Source organism: Hemicordylus capensis, chromosome 4 (genome assembly GCF_027244095.1).
Source record: "Hemicordylus capensis ecotype Gifberg chromosome 4, rHemCap1.1.pri, whole genome shotgun sequence".
In the NCBI taxonomy this organism is placed as follows: Eukaryota; Metazoa; Chordata; class Lepidosauria; order Squamata; family Cordylidae; genus Hemicordylus; species Hemicordylus capensis.
In genome coordinates, this window is record NC_069660.1 from 51099063 (window position 1) to 51117803 (window position 18741).

General features: G+C 45.1%; 2 protein-coding genes across 9 annotated transcripts in view; one reads left to right on the forward strand and one right to left on the reverse strand.

The window, feature by feature from the left end:
* LOC128325273 (tetraspanin-18-like) lies at nucleotides 1–11513 on the forward strand. Its single transcript, XM_053250884.1, has 7 exons — nucleotides 1–57; nucleotides 946–1140; nucleotides 1481–1555; nucleotides 3887–3985; nucleotides 6019–6198; nucleotides 7657–7740; nucleotides 11466–11513. Exons 1-7 carry the CDS (start codon nucleotides 1–3, stop codon nucleotides 11511–11513), a joined length of 738 nt encoding a protein of 245 aa, XP_053106859.1.
* Nucleotides 11514–12423: 910 nt separating this feature from the next.
* The window catches only part of LOC128325270 (alpha-1,6-mannosyl-glycoprotein 4-beta-N-acetylglucosaminyltransferase-like), a 31749-nt gene continuing 25431 nt past the window's right edge, over nucleotides 12424–18741 (reverse strand). For all 8 annotated transcript variants that reach the window (XM_053250877.1, XM_053250876.1, XM_053250881.1 and 5 more), the window contains one exon: nucleotides 12424–16838. In XM_053250877.1, the coding sequence (XP_053106852.1) occupies nucleotides 15694–16838 (1145 nt within the window). In that variant the 3' untranslated portion in view covers nucleotides 12424–15693. The remainder of the gene's footprint in view (nucleotides 16839–18741) is intronic.

The window sequence follows — 18741 nt, forward strand, 5'->3', positions numbered from 1 at the left end:
ATGGGAATCCTGAACCTTATGAAGTACCTGATGTTTGTATTCAATGTGCTAGTGCTTGTGAGTATTTGGGTGTACTCTGTAACACTAATGTGAATTCAACTTATTGTCCAAGTTGACAGTATGAAGACTATGCATTGGGGGTGAGGGGATTGTGGGGGAGGGGAGGCCATCGCTCTGCCCATGTCTTCATTACTTAGTATCTGGAATCTTATCCTCACACCATGATATAAATAACAATTAATTTTAAAAACCCAGCAAGTGTGAACTACAAAGATCAGGTATGCATCAGATGTACACCCGATCCCTTTCTAAATCTGTTCAGAGCAAACTGATCTTGCACTGATTTTAATAGTTATTTATTCATGACCTTTGTAATAGATGGCCAGTGTTTGGTATCTATTATTTGAAAGGAGGCTGGTGAATTTCAACTATTTTGGCAACTCAGCTTTTTCTCTTTGCCTCAGCCTTAGTACCAAATAATGCGAGGGGGGCGGGATTAAAATTGCCTGCAGTTAATATATTAATATATACACCTAAATCGTTTTTCTCCTTTATTCCTTTGGGGAAAGTATTTTATCTCCTTTATTCCTTCGGGGAAAGTAGCAGTTGATGGTTTTTATAAGGTGATGACAGCTATAAACATTATCTGTCCAAGGAGCTGAATCCAAAGGTTAAATGAGAGCTAGTGTGGTGTAGTGGTTAGAGTATCAGGCTGGTACTCGAAAGACCCAAGTTCAAATCCCCACTAAGCCATGAAAGGGGTGACCCTGGGCTAGTCATTATTTCTCAGCCTAACGGGGTTGTTTTGAGGATAAAATTGTTGGGAAGGACTATGTATTCTGCCCTCAAGTCCTTGGAAGAAGGGTGGGATACAAATAACACATTCTACACGTATGAACACATACTTTATGTTAGGTAATTACCTTCACTGTGTGTGTTTTTCAGGCTGGGGGCATCTGTCTCCTAAGTGTGGGCATCTGGGTGGCCACTGACCCAGATGGATTTCAGAGCATCATCATCTCCAGTCCTCTCCTGAGTGCAGGGGCTTATCTCATCCTCTTTGTGGGCGTGGCACTCTCCTTCCTGGGCTTCTTGGGCTGCTTTGGAGCCATCAAAGCAAACAGGGCCATATTGTTGCTTGTAAGTTAAAATGGAGTGGGATTAGTACTATGGGCGAATATGGATTTAAATGGCGGTTGGGGGGATTACTAGGGGTAGGACCAGCTCAGGTTCTACTGTAAAAAATATTGGACAGTGTGCTGTTGGGTCAATGGTTGTGAATTGTGCATCATTAGCAGGGCTTGTGGTTTAGAGCTGAATGTATTTGACATAATCCAAAACAATAACAACAGGGGTATGCATTTCAGATCAAAGACTATTGACGATCTTAAAGACCTATTGGCTGGGTTGATATTAGTGCAAGATCCCAGATCCCATAACAGACTAGGCTGTAACGTGTCTGATTCTTCTCACCCCACAGTTTTTTGTCTTGGTATTGCTGGTGTTCACCGTGGAAGTTGTAGCTGCTGCACTCATTCTTGTCAACAGGAAACAGGTATTATTATTGTTTATTTAGTACACTGTATACTGCCCTATTAAAAAAAAAAAAGTCCCTGGGGGGTTCACAATATGAACCACCAATTCACATCTTATTAGGTGGCTGGGTCAGAATGCTGGTATATCTTCTTGTGTAACTCCACTGGGGACTAGATTCGATGTACAAGGCAGCCCTGGCAGAAAAGAAACACCAGTGTTAAACTGTGCACGGTGTTGGCCATTTTGTCCATTGTTTTGTTTGTGATTAGCTTGGATTATAATGAACTGAGTGACAATGAGACTCTCGACAAGAGCAGTGTGGAGAGACTTACCGGGCTCTGCAGAGAGCCATCCCTAGGCAGCCGGATTGGTTGTCCACACGACTGCTGGCTCTGTCATGGAGCTGGTAGGGGTGGCAGGGATCGGGGGCCACCCAGCCACCGGAAGTCCCAGGATGCCCTACACATTCTGGGGAGACCCCCGAAGCCTGGAGGCTGCTCGTAGCCTCCCGGTCGGGGGTCTACTCATGTGTTGCTGTGGTGCAGAGCTGCGCCGTGGCGGCACATGACCGGTAAAATGGGGTTAGCGGAGCAACCTCATTTGTGGGGGGGAGGATTTAAGCGGGCTACTTACTAGGGCTACACAGCTCCCAGTGGTTCTCACAGCTGCAGGAAAGTGGGCTGGGCTCCCTTAGCCCGCTTTCCTGTGGTAGTGAGAATAGCCTCAATGAGGGGATTATTATTATTATTATTTACATTTTATATCCCGCTCTTCCTCCAAGGAGCCCAGAGCGGTGTACTACATACTTGAGTTTCTCTTTCACAACAACCCTGTGAAGTAGGTTAGGCTGAGAGAGACGTGACTGGCCCAGAGTCACCCAGCTAGTATCATGGCTGAATGGGGATTTGAACTCAGGTCTCCCCGGTCCTAGTCCAGCACTCTAACCACTACACCACGCTGGGATACTCACGATTGGGCATAAGCAGGCTAAGGGAGCCTAGCATGCTTTTGCCCAATTGTCTGCTGCCATGGGAGCCGCACGGCTCCCGGCAGCAAACCCTTCTAATTCCCCTTCCCCTTAGATGAGCGCTCTGCTAACCCCATCTTTCTGATCGCGTGCTGCCACGCTGCGGCTCCGTGCCGCAGCAACACACAAGGAGAGCCCTGCCGGGAGGATGAAACAAGCTTCCTGGCCCTGGGGGTCTCTCCAAGATGCCCCGCACACTCACGATCCCCGCAGCCCCCGCCAGCTCCCTGATGGAGCCGGCAGTCGTGTGGGCGGTACTTAGTACTTAGTAGGATTATAAAAAGAGGTTGTCTTAATTCATGCTTAAATGCTTATAGAGTCTTTTGCAACACCCTAAGTAGGGTGGACGTAGGCTAGTGTTTCTTATTTTAATTACGTTACAGGTAAACAATAATAGTGTCAGGAATATGCAAAAGCGCACACACCAAAGAAATATAACTTCTAATGCAAAGTCTGACTAAACAAACATTTCCCTAAATTAATCTTCCTGAAGCCAAAGCCCTGGCTCCTTGCCTTTAACTCAACAAACTCCTGATGAGAATCCAAGCTTCTTGCCCTTGTGTCTTTCAAGGATCTGCAGAGTTATTCTCCTGCAGCCAGTCTCCATAGCCACATGTCCTCCTGTGCACCTCCAGCCTAGCTTGGTCTCACAAAGAACTCCCTTCCTCCAGGCAACAGCTCTCTCGGTCCCACCTGCCTGGTTTGCTGATTGGCTGAGCCCTGGAGTTCACCAGCCTGTCTGTCAAGGCAAGGGTTCGCTTACGGTTAATTCTTTAGAGGGAGGGGAGGCTGATCACTACAAAAGGATATGGCTTGAAATCAATAAGACCAGATTTGTTAGAATGGAATATAGGGGAATACCTTGCTGTGGCTGGTAATAAACTGCTCCTATATGTAAGAGGCAATGAGTCTCAAAATATACCAATCCTACAAACTATACATGAAATTAAAAGCATTATTGTGTCTATAAGTGCTTAACATTTATGAGTAGCAACTACATGGGGCCCCAGCTCAGACTGGGACCACCGTGGTGCAGAGGTAGGGGGTATTTAACCCACTTCCATACCATTTTCCCACTGAAAGTAGCACCCTTTAACCCTGCAACAGCCATTTGTGGCTTTATACTTTTAAAGGGGATCTCTCTTATCTTAGCACAACAGAGGAGACTACAGTTGCTCAACTTTGCCTTGCCATGCAGCTATGAAAGACACTTGTGCAGTCTTCAAAGTCACACTCTGACAGCCCTAGCTATGTCCAGCACCTCCCTTTGAGGCATTGCATTTGTTAGCAGAACAGAATACGCCTGTGCTATTCTCTCTTTAGATTAAAGATGAATTCTTCCTGTCTGATCTGCAGAAGCATTACCAAGGGGACAATGCCTCCGATGTGTTCTCTACATCCTGGAACACCATCATGATCGCGGTACAGTACTTGGGAGAGATGCAGTCAGATCACTGTAGAAACTGTTGAATCCACAGCCAGTGTGCTGTAGGAGCAATGGTGATGGGGTTACAAGCCTAATTGTTGAGAGCAGAGGCACTCTTACCCCTGGACTTTGGCAGTGTTCCCTCTAAGGAGTGTACACGTGCGTGCACTTACAAGTTTTGTTTAATGTCAGCTCAGTTAATTTTAAATTCCATTCAGGTTGAATTATGAAGGCCCCACTCTGGATGCACATGTTCACACAGTGCCTTGGTACTACCGCCCAGAACAAAATTCATTCCGCACAGAGGTGAAAAAAATTAGAGGGACCACTGGACTTTGGGGCCAAAGTCCAAGGCCTCCACAGCCCTGGGGGCTCCCCAAATCCTCTTTAGTCTGTCTTGGGTGGTGTGGTTGTCTGGCAGAGCTTGATGATGCTTAATTTGCAGGGGAGAGGGGGCCTCCAAACGCCTTTAGGTCCAGGCTCCAAAATTACCGAGGTGCATCTCTGGTTAAGACGCTGAGGATGATGCACCATCTGATAGAGGCTGCGGATAGCCTAGACAATCAGTCTCTGACAGGTACTTGTGCAAAAGAAGAGGAATTTGTCAAACTGAAACTAAACAGAAGGCAGCAGTTACACCCCAGAAGAAATTATAACAGAGATTACTTTGTGATGCTGATGAAGTCATGTATTCTCCCATATAGCAGAGGAGATTCTCAGGGGCAAAAGGTACACATATTACATACAATATAAACTGTACATAACAAGGTCCTAACAGCTATCTTTTGCAAACAAAAGCAGGAAAGAGGCAACTTTTCTGATGGAGAAGCAATGGAAGAAGAGAGTTACCCACTGTTTTTATTGATCTGTTTAAAATAGTTGTACCCTGCCTCTCCAAGGCAACTCACCACAACAAAAATTAAAACAGCATGAAATAAGAATGCAACAGGAACAAACATTAAAACTAACATTAGAACTGAGGTAAAAACAGCAGCAGAGAGCCCTCTTTAAAACAACAGCAAGATTCAAATGAAGGCCAAAGTAGATGATATAGCTATCCCATGATTGGAGTCTGCATGTTTGATTTTTCAGATATAAATAGTGACTGTGTGAGACCCCCATCCTGATCAAGACCACAGTATGGGAGGATGGCCTTCACTTCTATTTATTTATTTATTTTATTTTATTCGATTTCTATACCGCCCTTCCAAAAATGGCTCAGGGCGGTTTACACAGAGAAATAATAAATAAGTTCTACCATGGTCTTGTTCCAAATCACCCTCTCATTGGAGCCAATGGTAACTTTCCCCCCTTGCCATATAGCAGCTGTGGGACGGGGATCCAGATCAAGACTTTGGCAGAGGCTAGGACTGAGCATTCCCTCATGGTACAGTCCTGACCACATAATAAACATATTTTGTAATTTGAGACTATCTTGTTAAAAGCCTGGATAAACAGCAATGTCTCTAGCAGGCATATGAATATTAGAAAAGAGGAGTCCAGACAAATGAACAGGGGAAGAACTTTCATAGGCAAGGTGGCACAACTGAAAAGGCCCAGTTGCCAACCACCTCACCTCAAAGGGCAGGGTGGGTATTTTTTGAGCAACATATCTGATCTTCATCAGAAGTGCGTGCATCCATAGGAATCTAACTTAACTATTAAGATTTTTGTTAGGTTCATGTGGAAGGAGGCACTTCTGGTACCCCAGTCCTAGGGTTTTTTGAGTTTTATAGGTCAATGCTACCACCATGCATTATACCCAGAAACAAAGTAGTATTCCACAGAGTTATTTTGAGATTGTTGATATATGTTGCCATTTATTTCAAGTATCATGCCTCTGGTTTTGCACTCTTGCAAACTGGGAATTATGCAACTTTTATTAAGAAATAAACCCTATCGATGGAAAAGAAAGCAGTGATTCTTAGAAACTCAGTTACTAAAGGGCACCCCAAAACAGCCCCATTTCCTTTAATGACATCACTTGTGAAGCCTAGGTTTTTATTTTAATATTTTCATTCTCTTTTAGTTTTCATGTTGTGGCATTTCAGGGCCTGATGATTTTGGGAACTGCTCCTATTTCCAGGAGCAGCAGCCAGATGTGTTTTGGCCTCGTGCCTGCTGCACTCGGGATAAGCCGCTCCAGACGGGTCACCTGCTGGACTGGAAACGCTGCAGGCAACGAGATCCTGAGTATATTAACAGCCAGGTGAGGCTATTGCAGTACCTGAGGCAAAGGCCTTCATGTTTTAATTTACTTGCCACAACAATCAGGTAACAAATAGGCCATTTATTGACATAACTAGATATGCCGAGGCATCATAGCAGCATCCAGTCAATGTATATTCACCATATATTAGTGTGTGCAAGTGAGTGTGGTTCTGATACAGTGGGCTTTAGGCCACAGAAACTTATGGTATGATGAGTCTGCTAGTCTTTAAGCAGTCAAGAGATTCTTTGTGCCAGACTTGGGCTTATGGTCTTCTAGCTTAAATGCTCAGTTCTGTAAAGAAAATTACGTTTCACGAGTAATTGGGGTAACTGAAATAGTCCCTCTCCAACCTCAGCTTAAGTACTCAAGTTTTTTTGTCTTGAAGAAACATTATTTTCATAGAACAGCAGCAGACAGAAAGCTAGATTAGAGTGAAGAGAAATATCAACAATAATAATATGTAGAGTAAACATCCAAGGCTTAAAAATCCAGGTATTTCTCCCTCTATAGACCTACTGGAAGTTTCTCCTTGAGCTGGTTGCCCCACTTTAAGTAGAGTTTTGTCTATTCATTCATATTGACATGTAAGTGTTTGCTGTGCAATCATGACTATTGTACATAATGGCTGGCCTGTGGGTTTTGCCTAGTTGATAGCCATATTACAGTATACCCACTGATCTCCACAGTGCAGCTATGTGCAGGTTTACTATGAATGGGCAAGCCTGGGGCAATTTGCCAAACTGCTAACTGTATGGAAGTTGTGGGTGGCCATTGTTAATACTTATGTCACTACCAAGGTTTGTGGGCTTTTTTCCCCTCACCCCACCCCCATACCCCAGAATGGCAGTTGCATTGCTGGAAGTATAGTAACTTTCTTCCAATCTAGAATGTAATATAGGCAAAATGTTGTAAAAGCGATCCCCTGAAATGTGTCATGGATTACTTCCATACATGTAAATATTTACTGTTATTTATATACCCTCCCTTATCATATTAAATTGTAAAGCAGCTAAGAAAAAATTACAGTATTAAAAAAAAAATTAAAGCAGTAAACACAATGTATTACAACCGAGATATAAGACACAACTATATCTCAAAAAGCTACAGACAAGGGTAGCAGCCAGAGACCAAAGGTGCAGGAGAACATAACTGCCTTTGTCTGCTACCAGAAAGCAGACTATATTGGAAGGGAATGAAGAGCCATAGGGAGAGCATTCCACAGTCTGGGGGCAATAGCAGAGAAGGCTCTGTCCCACATGCATAACAACTGAGCCTCCCTTGATGGTGCACATGGAACAGAATCTCCTCTGCTGATATTGTGTGGTGGACAGTCTCCTCCGCTGATCTTGTGTGGTGGACAGTCTCCGGAGGAAAAAATATCTTGGGCTTGCAAGTTTTATAGGACTGCCACTACCCTTGGAATGGTTTCCCTTTGGATTTCCTTTTTCACTGCAGGGCTGTTTCTCCACAATTGCCAGGACATTGCAGAAGTATATCTCCATTCCTGGGGCCTGTGGTTTAGGAGTGCTAGCCATTGAGGTAAGGTAGTCTTGAGCCAATACAAGAAAGGTGCTTCACTGCTGGAAGTAAATGTCTGTTATTAATTGTGTACCAGGATAAATGCACATTATCGCTTCAAATGGAACAGCAGATATCTGCTGCTCTTTGTTTGTTCAGCTCTAGGTTGCCTGGTCATGTGGGAATCATTTCCCTGTGGCATATTGGAAACCATATGGGCAGAGCCAATGATGTGGGAAGGAACCATGTCATTAGCCTCACTCTCATGGTTCCAAAAATACACATTATCAATAATGAGTATACAAGAATGCACATTATCAGAGCAACATAATAAGAAACCATTGGGAAGCAGTTATCACAGTTTAAGACTCCTGTTAGCTTACAGGCAGCCCAATTCTGCAGCAGAACTGCCATTAGCAACTTTTCCCTAGCCAGCTGTCCTGGCTTTCTTATCTTATTCCCCTGAGACTTGCCACCTGAGAGAATGGGAATGTCCGCCTTCCTTGGAACAGGAAGGGAAGCTCAGAGCCTAGGAATGGCATGAGCATGTGGTCTTGCTGCCTCTTCAGATTCCTATTGGCAGAGAAGCCTCTACACAACCTCAAATTCCCATCTCCCTTCTCTAGTAGCTAAGAATGAGTACAGTGAGGGAAATAAGTATTTGATCCCCTGCTGATTTTGTCCGTTTGCCCTCTGACACAGAAATGACCAGGCTATAATTGGAATGGTAGGTTTATTGTAGCTGTGAGAGACAGAATAACAACAAACAAACCCTCAAAAGCCCAGTGCCCCAAAGTCAGCGATGGATTTGCATTGTAGTGAGAGAAATAAGTATTCGATCCCTTCACAAAAGATGTCTTAGTACTTGGTGGCAAAACCCTTGTTGGCAATCACAGAGGTCAGACGTTTCTTGTAGTTGGCCACCAGGTTTGCACACAACCCAGGAGGGATGTTGTCCCACTCCTCTTTGCAGATCCTCTCCAAGTCAGAAAGGTTTCGAGGCTGATGTTTGGCAACCCGAACCTTCAGCTTCCTCCACAGATTTTCTATGGGATTAAGGTCTGGAGACTGGCTGGGCCACTCCAGGACCTTCATGTGCTTCTTCTTGAGCCACTCCTTTGTTGCCTTGGCTGTGTGTTTTGGGTCATTGTCATGCTGGAATACCCATCCACGACCCATTCTCAATGCCCTGGCTGAGGGAAGGAGGTGCTCACCCAAGATCTGACGGTACATGGTCCTGTCCATCGTCCCTTCAATGCGGTGAAGGTGTCCTGTCCCCTTAGCAGAAAAACACCCCCAAAGCATAATGTGTCCACCTCCATGTTTGACGGTGGGGATGGTGTTCTTGGGCTCATAGGCAGCATTCCTCCTCCTCCACACACGGCGAGTTGAGTTGATGCCAAAGAGCTCGATTTTGGTCTCATCTGACCACAACACTTTCGCCCAGTTCTCCTCTGGATCATTCAGATGTGCATTGGCAAACTGCAGACGGGCCTGTACATGTGCTGCCTTGAGCAGGGGGACCTTGCGGGCACTGCAAGATTTCAGTCCTTCACGGCGTAGTGTGTTACCAATTGTTTTCTTGGTGACTATGATTCCAGCTGCCCTGAGATCATTGACAAGTTCCCCCCGTGTAGTTCTGGGCTGCTTTGTAACCGTTCTCATGATCATTGCAACTCCACGAGGTGAGATCTTGCATGGAGCCCCAGACCGAGGGAGATTGACAGTTATTTTGTGTTTCTTCCATTTGCGAGTTATCGTGCCAACTGTAGTCACCTTCTCACCAAGCTGCTTGGCGATAGTCTTGTAGCCCAGTCCAGCCTTGTGCAGGTCTACAACCTTGTCCCTGACATCCTTCGACAGCTCTTTGGTCTTGGGCATGGTGGTGAGTTTGGAAGCTGAGTGATTGCTTGCTTCTATGGACAGGTGTCTTTTATACAGGTACTGTAACAAGCTGGGATTAGGAGCACTCCCTTACAGAGGGTGTTCCTCATCTCAGCTCGTTACCTGCATATAGTGAAAAGACACCTGGGAGCCTGAAATCTTGCTGGTTGATAGGGGATCGAATACTTATTTCCCTCACTACAATGCAAATCCATCGTTGGCTTTTGGGCACTGGGCTTTTGAGGGTTTGTTTGTTGTTATTCTGTCTCTCACAGCTACAATAAACCTACCATTCCAATTATAGCCTGGTCATTTCTGTGTCAGAGGGCAAACGGACAAAATCAGCAGGGGATCAAATACTTATTTCCCTCAGTGTAGATAAGTTAAGCACAGTGGGGAATACGGCTTTCAGGCTTATTTAGGCACCACTTCAAATCCTAGCTGGTCCAATTTAAATCAAGTTTATTAAATATAAAAGAGCGGAGAATACAAATTGGTCTTCAGTGAAACAGGCAGCACAAGAAGTGCAGTAGTGTCCTCCTGGAGGGACAGAATATAAATATTTTAAATAAATAAAACAAGCTAAAGTTCTAATTAAACATCAGAAGTCTTAAGCAGCAGCAGAAGGAGCAGCATCCATCCAGTGATGTAAGCGTAGAGCAAGATGTAATAGCTGGCCATGTGACTAGGGAAGAACCCTGACATTTCAAAAGACTAACCTGTTCTAGGCTGAGCTGAGGTCTCCGCCAAGGTAGGGATTCAGGAACAACACAGACCTCTGACAGCTCCAAGAGCAAAGGAGTCTGGTCCTTGACTACTGATGAGCAGGAACACAACAGCTGAGTGGGTCAACATACAATGGATGTTGCTCCAGCAGTTCCTCAGAGAAGACTGCTGGTTTTTATGGCAGCAGTGCTGACCAGGCAGACTGAATGGACTCCACCCCTTCCCTAAAAGGGTCTTGCCTGGTTTCTTAAACACTGGGACAAAGTCAGGGAAGTGTCCTTAGGTCATTGTGGAGCTACTGGCTCAGGTTCCCCTGGGGTGTGGGTGGGCAATCCTAGCAGCACTGGGTCACCCAGGCTCTCATAAAGTCTTCCCATATCTTATTCCCTGAACTGTCTACTTTATTCTGCAATTGGGGAGGTCCTTCATCATGGCAAGTACCTGTTGCAAGAAAGAAGAGTTTTGCCCACCAATCAGGGGTGGGTAGGCAGGCATGAACATCCAACTCCTGCCTAATGGAAGGAAATCTTCCCATAGTCAGATGGTGAGAGAGACTGCCCCACAGGTGGGGTTTAGTGCTGTGTATATTCTGCATGTACGCTCTTCTCATGGGAGATGGGACACTGACAGGTGAGAATGGGAGGGTGCCTTGGTTCTTCCTCTCAGATTGTGACAATTAATAGGGAAGTTTCCCGTTTGGAGGAATGCATGCAACATGGGTGGGTTATTATGTGCCAGATGAGCACTCAACTATTGACAAAGATGAATTAGTGGATAACATGGAGGAACAGGCCAGGGATGCTTAACAAATCAGGACTCTACAGCAATATCCATACTGATACAGCATGAGCTGCCTGAGTGTGAATTGGGCTATAAAGCTTTAGGGAGGGGGAGGCATAAAGTCCTCTAAACCAGTCTCCTTGCTCACCTTAGCCAAAACAAAACACTCACAGGAGCTAGACAGTTCTCTTTGATGGAGGCCAAGTTCTATTGCCCTTAATGTGGTGTATCTAATCTGAACAGAAAAACCAGAGTGCAGCAAGAAGCTGCTAGCTCTGGAATTACATCTGTGCTTTCCCCAAATAGGGTCTGAAATGGAAGCTGGTCTAATGTGTCTCACTTGCTTTTTGTTTCAGATGTTTGCCATGCTCTTTGCCTTTTGTCTCTACTACAATTTTGACTGAACCAATTCACTGGCCCTTGAAAAAGTGGAAATGGATAGCATCAGAACTGGAAACACTCTGGCCTCAACATCTCACTGCAATCAAGCCGATCATACTAGCCTCCAAATTAAATGCAGCCTTCAAGCATGGGCCAAGCATGAACTCAGCCATGCTTGTAAGTCTTTAGTGGCTACTTGTCCTGCTTTGGATAGTTTAACTGAAGATAAATGGATCTGATTGTGTGCAAATGATGTCAGAGTATCACATTTAGCCCCAATGCTCCTGCACAAGTTAGTGCCAAGGTACTACCACCTCCTTATAGTCTTATATGGATCCATCTAGAAAGAAACCAAATCCACCATAACTGTCATAGAACTAGGTATTGATCTAGTTGAGCCAGGAAGGAGAGCTAGTCTTGTGGTAGAAAGCATGACGTCCCCTTTGCTAAGCAGGGTCTGTTCTGGTTGCATATGAATGGGAGACTACATGTGTGAACACTGTAAGATATTCCCTTTAGAGATGAGGCCGCTCAGGGAAGAGCATCTGCATGCTTGCATGCAGAAGGTTCTAAGTTCCCTCCCTGGCATATACTGATATATATGAGACAATACTGAGCTAGATGGACCAAGGGTCTGACTTGGTATAAGTCAGCTTCCTATGTTCTTATGGACACGGTTTGAGTATGTCTATTAACACTCAAGAGAATATACTAAGCAAGTGTCATGTAGATGCTTAATCCAGAATAGCTGCATTGCCTCTGTCGCATATTTTTATTAACATCAGCAGGAGTAGAAATTTACCCTTGTTTATTTACTACAGAGCATAACCTCACTGTTCATCATCCTCAAATATATATCAGGAATATCATGAGGGTAGATTTAGTTCAGGCAAAAATATACTATTTTTGAATATACCAGGCAAAAATCAGAAATATTCTTTAACAAGAAAAGATGTATTGGAGGAAAACAAACACACATGCCAAAACATAAACAACAGTGTACAGTGCTATACATAATCTCAATAATTCCTACAAAATCCTTATGTGGGGAAGTATTATGATTCCTGTTATCATGGATGTGCTGTAGCTAAATTTGAATCCAGAAGATCCAGACTCTCACTCTAGCCCTTTAGAAACTACACTCCACCAGTTCTCAGTGGTGTAATGTAAAAAGGACATGCATCGTCCAAATGTGTTTCTGTGGTCTCAGGTCTGGATGACACACAGAGTGGTTTAAAACTACCCACTATGTCAGCAGCTACCCATATCTGGATCTAGCAAGGCAGCAACTGGAGTTAAACACTCAAGGAAAGAGCTGTTGAATCAGGCTGGCTGCAAATGAAGGGCTTATATGAGATCCAAGAGACTTGCCCCTTGATGGTGCTCAGGCTGACCCTGAATCAAAGATGCCTAAGTTGACTTCCCCATCCTCTCTTGTAGTCTCATTGGGAGGGAGGTCCTGAATAGCCAGGCAAGCACTTTTCATCCAGTGTTGGAGTTTGGCCCTGGCCCCATGTTACCTCTGTTCCTGGGATCCCAAGGACGATGGAGGGAGTTCTAAGGACAGGACAGGGGCCTTGCTGGGGAGCACTGGGTCCCCAGAGCTTCAGGACTCCTCTAAAGAGTGCAGGAGGGATGACAAGCTTTGATTGCTCTGGGTTTGTTGGTTCTAAGGGGTTTTAGTTGGGGCCAGGTCTCAGTTGGGGGCATTCTCCTCTGAGAGGGTCTCCTCCAGGTAGGCCCCAACAGTGAGACACACAAGTAGAAGAAATAGGGGGAGGAGGGAGCACGTCGGCTCAGGAGATTTTCCAGACCTACAAACCATGGTATGTTGGGTCATCTGAATGGGGTAACCTGAACTGGCCTTATGTACATGGTTAATGTAAACCGCCCTGAGCCACTTTTGGAAGGGTGGTATAGAAATCAAATAAATAAATAATAAATCTTGGGTGACAGAAGTGTAATAATAAAGGACAGTGCATTTGGTTACAATGGAGACTATCTGAGTCTAGAAGCTTGACTAGAGACTGGAGGCATCTTTGGTGGATACCAAAGCCAAAATGTGACTTTGAATACTGACAACATAGCTGCACAAGACTGAACAAGATTACCAACATGAATGCGAGAACATACATCCAAATGGAGGTCTTCTTCCACGATAATTTCATCCACTTGTAAATCAATGTGATTTATAAGGGTGTGGATGGAAACCCTATTATTGAGAATTCTGTAGTCCCTGTCATGAGAGATCAGAAGGGCACTTGGAGATTCCTCAGTTGTTTGATCAGGAGTGAGTAAGGTTTCTGGGAGCTTTTTATTTTTTGCGCCAAAGCTTTGGGAGCTACCAGCACAAAATAGTGGCTTGGGGAGACACAGCCATTCACAAAATGGCAGATTGTACAAAAATGCACTTCTAAAGAATATGGGGTTTTAACATCCAAACCCCTGAATTCCAGGATAATTTTGCTTCAGGACTGGAGGGGAGCAAGAGAGGCTGCTTTGGAGGGTGGGGGGAAGAAAATAATGGGAGAGAAAGTAAAAGCAACCCTATTCACTCAAAGAGAGAAATTAAAAATGGTGCAGCCATGCCTTCACCCATCCAGCCAATTGAATTTGCAGTATTGATGGGAAGGGCAAGGAGGAAAAAGCAAGCCCAAACACTGCTTCAGATAAGCCCAGGAGTTACCAGTAGTTCCAAAGTTACCTAACGCTCATCCCTGGTTTAGATTCTGTTCCGAGAAAGCTGGGACAAAGTGGAGCCTGGAAGAGCTGTTGGCTGGAACTACATGGCCAAGAAGAGTCTGTTGTAAAAAGAGGAAGGAACTAAGGAGTAAGTGTCTTTTCCAGATGGTGATTTTCTGGCCCAAGCTCATCTGGAACAACTTACTCTGTAGCTTGAGCTAACTGCCTACCTGTTTTATATGGCCGCTACTGAAAATACTAGAGTACATTCTGAATACCAAATTACATGTCGTAGACCAAGTTTTCATTGAAGCATGATGCATAATGTTCATTTCAAGAAAGAAATGTTAGTTAATGTGTGTGGCTCACATTATATAAAATGCTATTTTGCTGGCTTCCATGAAAACTACATCAGAGAGGGAGCTTTTTGTAAACATCGCTCCATGTAATATTGGTGAAAAGTTTGACATCACTCACTGCAGTCTCCTGTTATCCATTGGTACAAATCTGCGTGAACAAACCTCCCATCACCTATGGTCGGCATCAGAAGCCTGCTCTCTAGCCTGCCATTGGCTGAGGTTCATTTGTTGGATGCCAGAAACAGTCTTTTTGGTGGTAGGTGCCGTATTTGTAGAATGCATTCCCCAGGGAGGTTTGACAGGCTCACTCTTTCACAATTTTCAAAAAGACATATGTAAATCTTTTTGTTCACAAGGTGTTTAAAATGGTGCCTTAAAAAAAAAAATCAGTGAAATTCTATCTGCTTTAACTGCTGCTTTTATTATTGTTTTATGGTATATATTGTATTTTAATTTTTGTTGACTACCTTGCACCTGTTTTTAACTGGGAAAGGTGATATATGTGCTGTTATAATAAATAAATAGGTAAATAATCTCACTTGCAGTACTAGTACTACTCTGCACTTTAGATTCAAGTAATGATGAGGTATAAGCAGCAGTAGATAGGATTGGCACCCCACAGGGATCATGTCCTTCCTCCAACCCTTACTTGCATATTAACTCACAGAAAACGCTGCAAAGTGGTTGGCTTGCCTTCCTTCCATGGCAAGCAAGTCTGGGTGGCACAAAGCCAAAGCATCTCCTAGGAGATGGTTTCTAAGGCTACAAATTGGTCTTGCTACTTTGTTCCAGCCTCCAGTCTTATCAGTATGTCTCCAGCCCCTTTACAGAATTGTCATGTGGCTGGGAGCACAAAGATGACTTTGGCCACCTGCCTGTCCAATTAAAGGGCAGAGGATTTAAGCAATAGTCTTCCCCAATAGGTACAGCTGAAGACACTGCTAGTTGCCCAGCTTGTTGGGTATCAGATACTGCTGGCAGGATCTGATGCTCTAATCAGTAGATCAGAAACATCTAGTTTGTAAATTTTGAAGGCTCTGGTTGAGAATGCCAAATCTGCTTTTGCCTCTGCACCCTGGATTCCTGCATCAAGAGGGCCTGCCAGTGCCCACAAGCAGGATTCCTACGCTAAAGGTCCTGACACACCCAGGATGGAGCTCATTCAGAGACTGGGCTTTGTCCAGATGCTTATGCTGCTTATGATGAGCCATTCATTTTGACTCGCAGTCACAAGAATGCGCACACATTCAGGGGGAGAGGCTGTGCTGTTCTCCAGGCCTTGCCTGTCAAATTGTCCTTGCACAAAGACTCCAACAGAGATGAATGTGGCACAGCCCCTGCCACCCCTCTTCTTCTGGGTCCCCAGCTGCACAAGCCCTGCCCGGAGATAGTCCCCCTGGCGCTGCTTAGAGCCTGTATGGATACGGATGCAAAAGATGTGGGCAGGCTGCTTGAATACAAGTGTGAACGAGTTGCCAGTAGAAGGGGCCTTGCCCCAAAAGTAATCCTCTGTGTTGCTATATGCCTTGCTGGGAAGGTAATTCTCAAACGTGTGAATATCTGTAATCATGTCTGCAGGGGGATTATCAGGGAGCGTATTGGGGTCCTCTTCAAAGTCTTCATCTTTCAGCCTGTTTGCCGTGCCTTGGAAGGAGGAGTAGTGGCCAACATGCTGGAAGAGCGATGGCTTGAAACGAATGACCTCCTTCTGAGTAAGGAGGAGGCGAAAGTGCACCAAAAGCCAGTCACAGGGCATCTCTTGGTAAAAGAGGATGAGGAACCGAGCAAGCCGGGGCAGATCACTGGAGTGGTAGAGCTTGCCAATGTAGCCAAGCTTGGAGAACTCCAGCGTGACCCAGTAGGAGAGCTCCTGGGATGCCAGCACCCGCTTGATGGCTGAGAAGAAGGACTTGGAACAGCGGACATCATCCTCGATCATGAGGTAGTAGGTGGAGAGGTTGGCTGCAAAGTTCATGAGGTAGGCATAGTCCACGTTCTGCTTTGATCTGAATCGCACACGCTCTTCAGCATCATTAAAGTTTCTTTTTAGGCCTTCTAGGGGAGGGTAGTGCTCAAATGGAGCATGGATAACTAGCAGGTGGCCCAGCAGGAGTTGAAGAGCAAATCTCCTGCCTATATTCTCAACCACCTGATTGTTCCACTCCTGGTCCGGATCAGCCAAGTGTACCACAACTACCATTTCCTTCAGCTCTTCTTGAGTCGATTGTTCAAAGACAGACCTCAGGGTTTCCAGGAGATAATTTTCACGCTTGCGCTTGACAGAACACAATCCCACAGTCAGCAGCTCTGAAAGAAGGACCCAAGAGATTACACCTCATGAATATGGGGCAGGTTAACAGTTATTACAGTAGTCTTATTGTTTCTAATTAGTGCCAGCAGATGCATCTTCACAAATCTAGAACTCGGCATCACTAAATGAAGCTGATTGGCCCAAGATTCGGGGCAGAGAAAAGAAAGTCCTTCTTCACACAGTACATGGATAATGTATGGAATTCACTGCCACAAGATGTGGTAATGACCACTGGCTTAGATAGCTTTCAAAGGAGGCTAGATACATTCACGGACGATGAGTCTCAACTGTTAATAGCTGTGATAATCAAATGGAACTTCCCACAGGGGAAGGACTATGCCCTCATGTTTTACTTGGGCTTCCCAGCAGTATTAGGTTGTCCACTGAGACAAACAGAATGCTGAATAAGATGGGCCCTTTGGTCTGGTTCAACAAGGCTCCTCTAATGTTCTCACTGTGTGCATTCTTATCTTGATTTCATGCATCTGACATAGTTCATTGCTCACACACAGACAGACAGACAGACAGACACACACAGACAGACAGACAGACACACACACACACAGACACCCCCCACCCCTCCCTCTACCCAGGTCCAGGGTCTCCATGAGTGCCCAGTCCATAGACAGCTCCAAGGGCCAGAGCCAGAACCTTGGTCAGAGCGAAGTAGGGTAATAGGGCTGAGTAATGCAGCATAGGATTATGCTGCTCCAGCAAGATCTAGCCTCTAGCTCTTGTAACCATGGCTTGGCTAGGGTGAATTAGCCCTGCTGATTTCCTTGGAAAGGTGCTGTTCTTAAAGGGGCCATACCCAGTTCTTCAAGCACTGGTTTTGGCGACACTTCGTGGGCAGTGACAGCCTCACATCAAAATAAAACTAATTAATCTCAAAAGTGCTACAACAGATGTGTCTTTGCTCTACTCTGGGTGGCTCTAAGGAACTGTGCATTCAGTCAGCTTCTAGGAAAGTCTGTGCTCTCTGATTCACAGTGAAAAAGACCAGCCTAGAGTCTAAACTCCTAAGCTCTCTCAAGATCACCGAGAACTTTACTTGGGGTGCATCAGCATGGACCCCTCTGCACATGACCTGCAGGGCTGGCACCTGAAATTTGTTTGAAGGGGGCACTGAATGGGCAAAGTGCAATTATGGGAGGGTGAGCTATGTCCCACTTATTAGATTTCTGAAACAGAATCGGGTGGAGTGGGGCAAGCTACTTGTTCTGAGGGGGGACACTTGCCCCCTGTCCAGTGCTCTGGAGCCATCCTTGAAGACCTAGCTCAGACCCACACCTGAAAAGAGGCACCTTTTAACGTGGTGATTCTCTTATTTAGCAGGGGGAGAATAACTGGCCCTATTCATCCACCCCCAGCACAGTACCTCCAGTGACTGTTGCTGGTGTCTATCTTATGTTTCTTTTTAGATTGTGAGCCCTTTGGGGACAAGGATCAATCTTATTTATTCTTTTTCTGTGTAAACCGCTCTGAGCCATTTTTGGAAGGGCAATATAGAAATTGAATCAAATAAATAAATACATGCAGGAAAAGCCAAGGGATGCCAAATGATGGTACAATGCAGTGTGGATGAGGACCAGACAGGGCAAATCCGTACTTGCCTACTACCATTTCCATCTCATGTGAAGACAGGTGATGCAGTAGTATAGCTCTACAAAGGCCACATGTGGCTTGGATGTGTACAAAGCATGGAAGTGTTGCTGTAGGTTCCTGACCATTGTTTCAGAGAGTCTGTTTGTCCCTCCAACATTCAGAGACAACAGGAAATAATGCTGAACTTTACGCCCCATTCCTCCACCCGTGTGGGATAAAGAGAGTCCTTCTTGTTACATCAGGCAGGAAAAGAGGGTTGGCAAAAGGGTCAATAGCCTGAGAGATGTAGCAGCT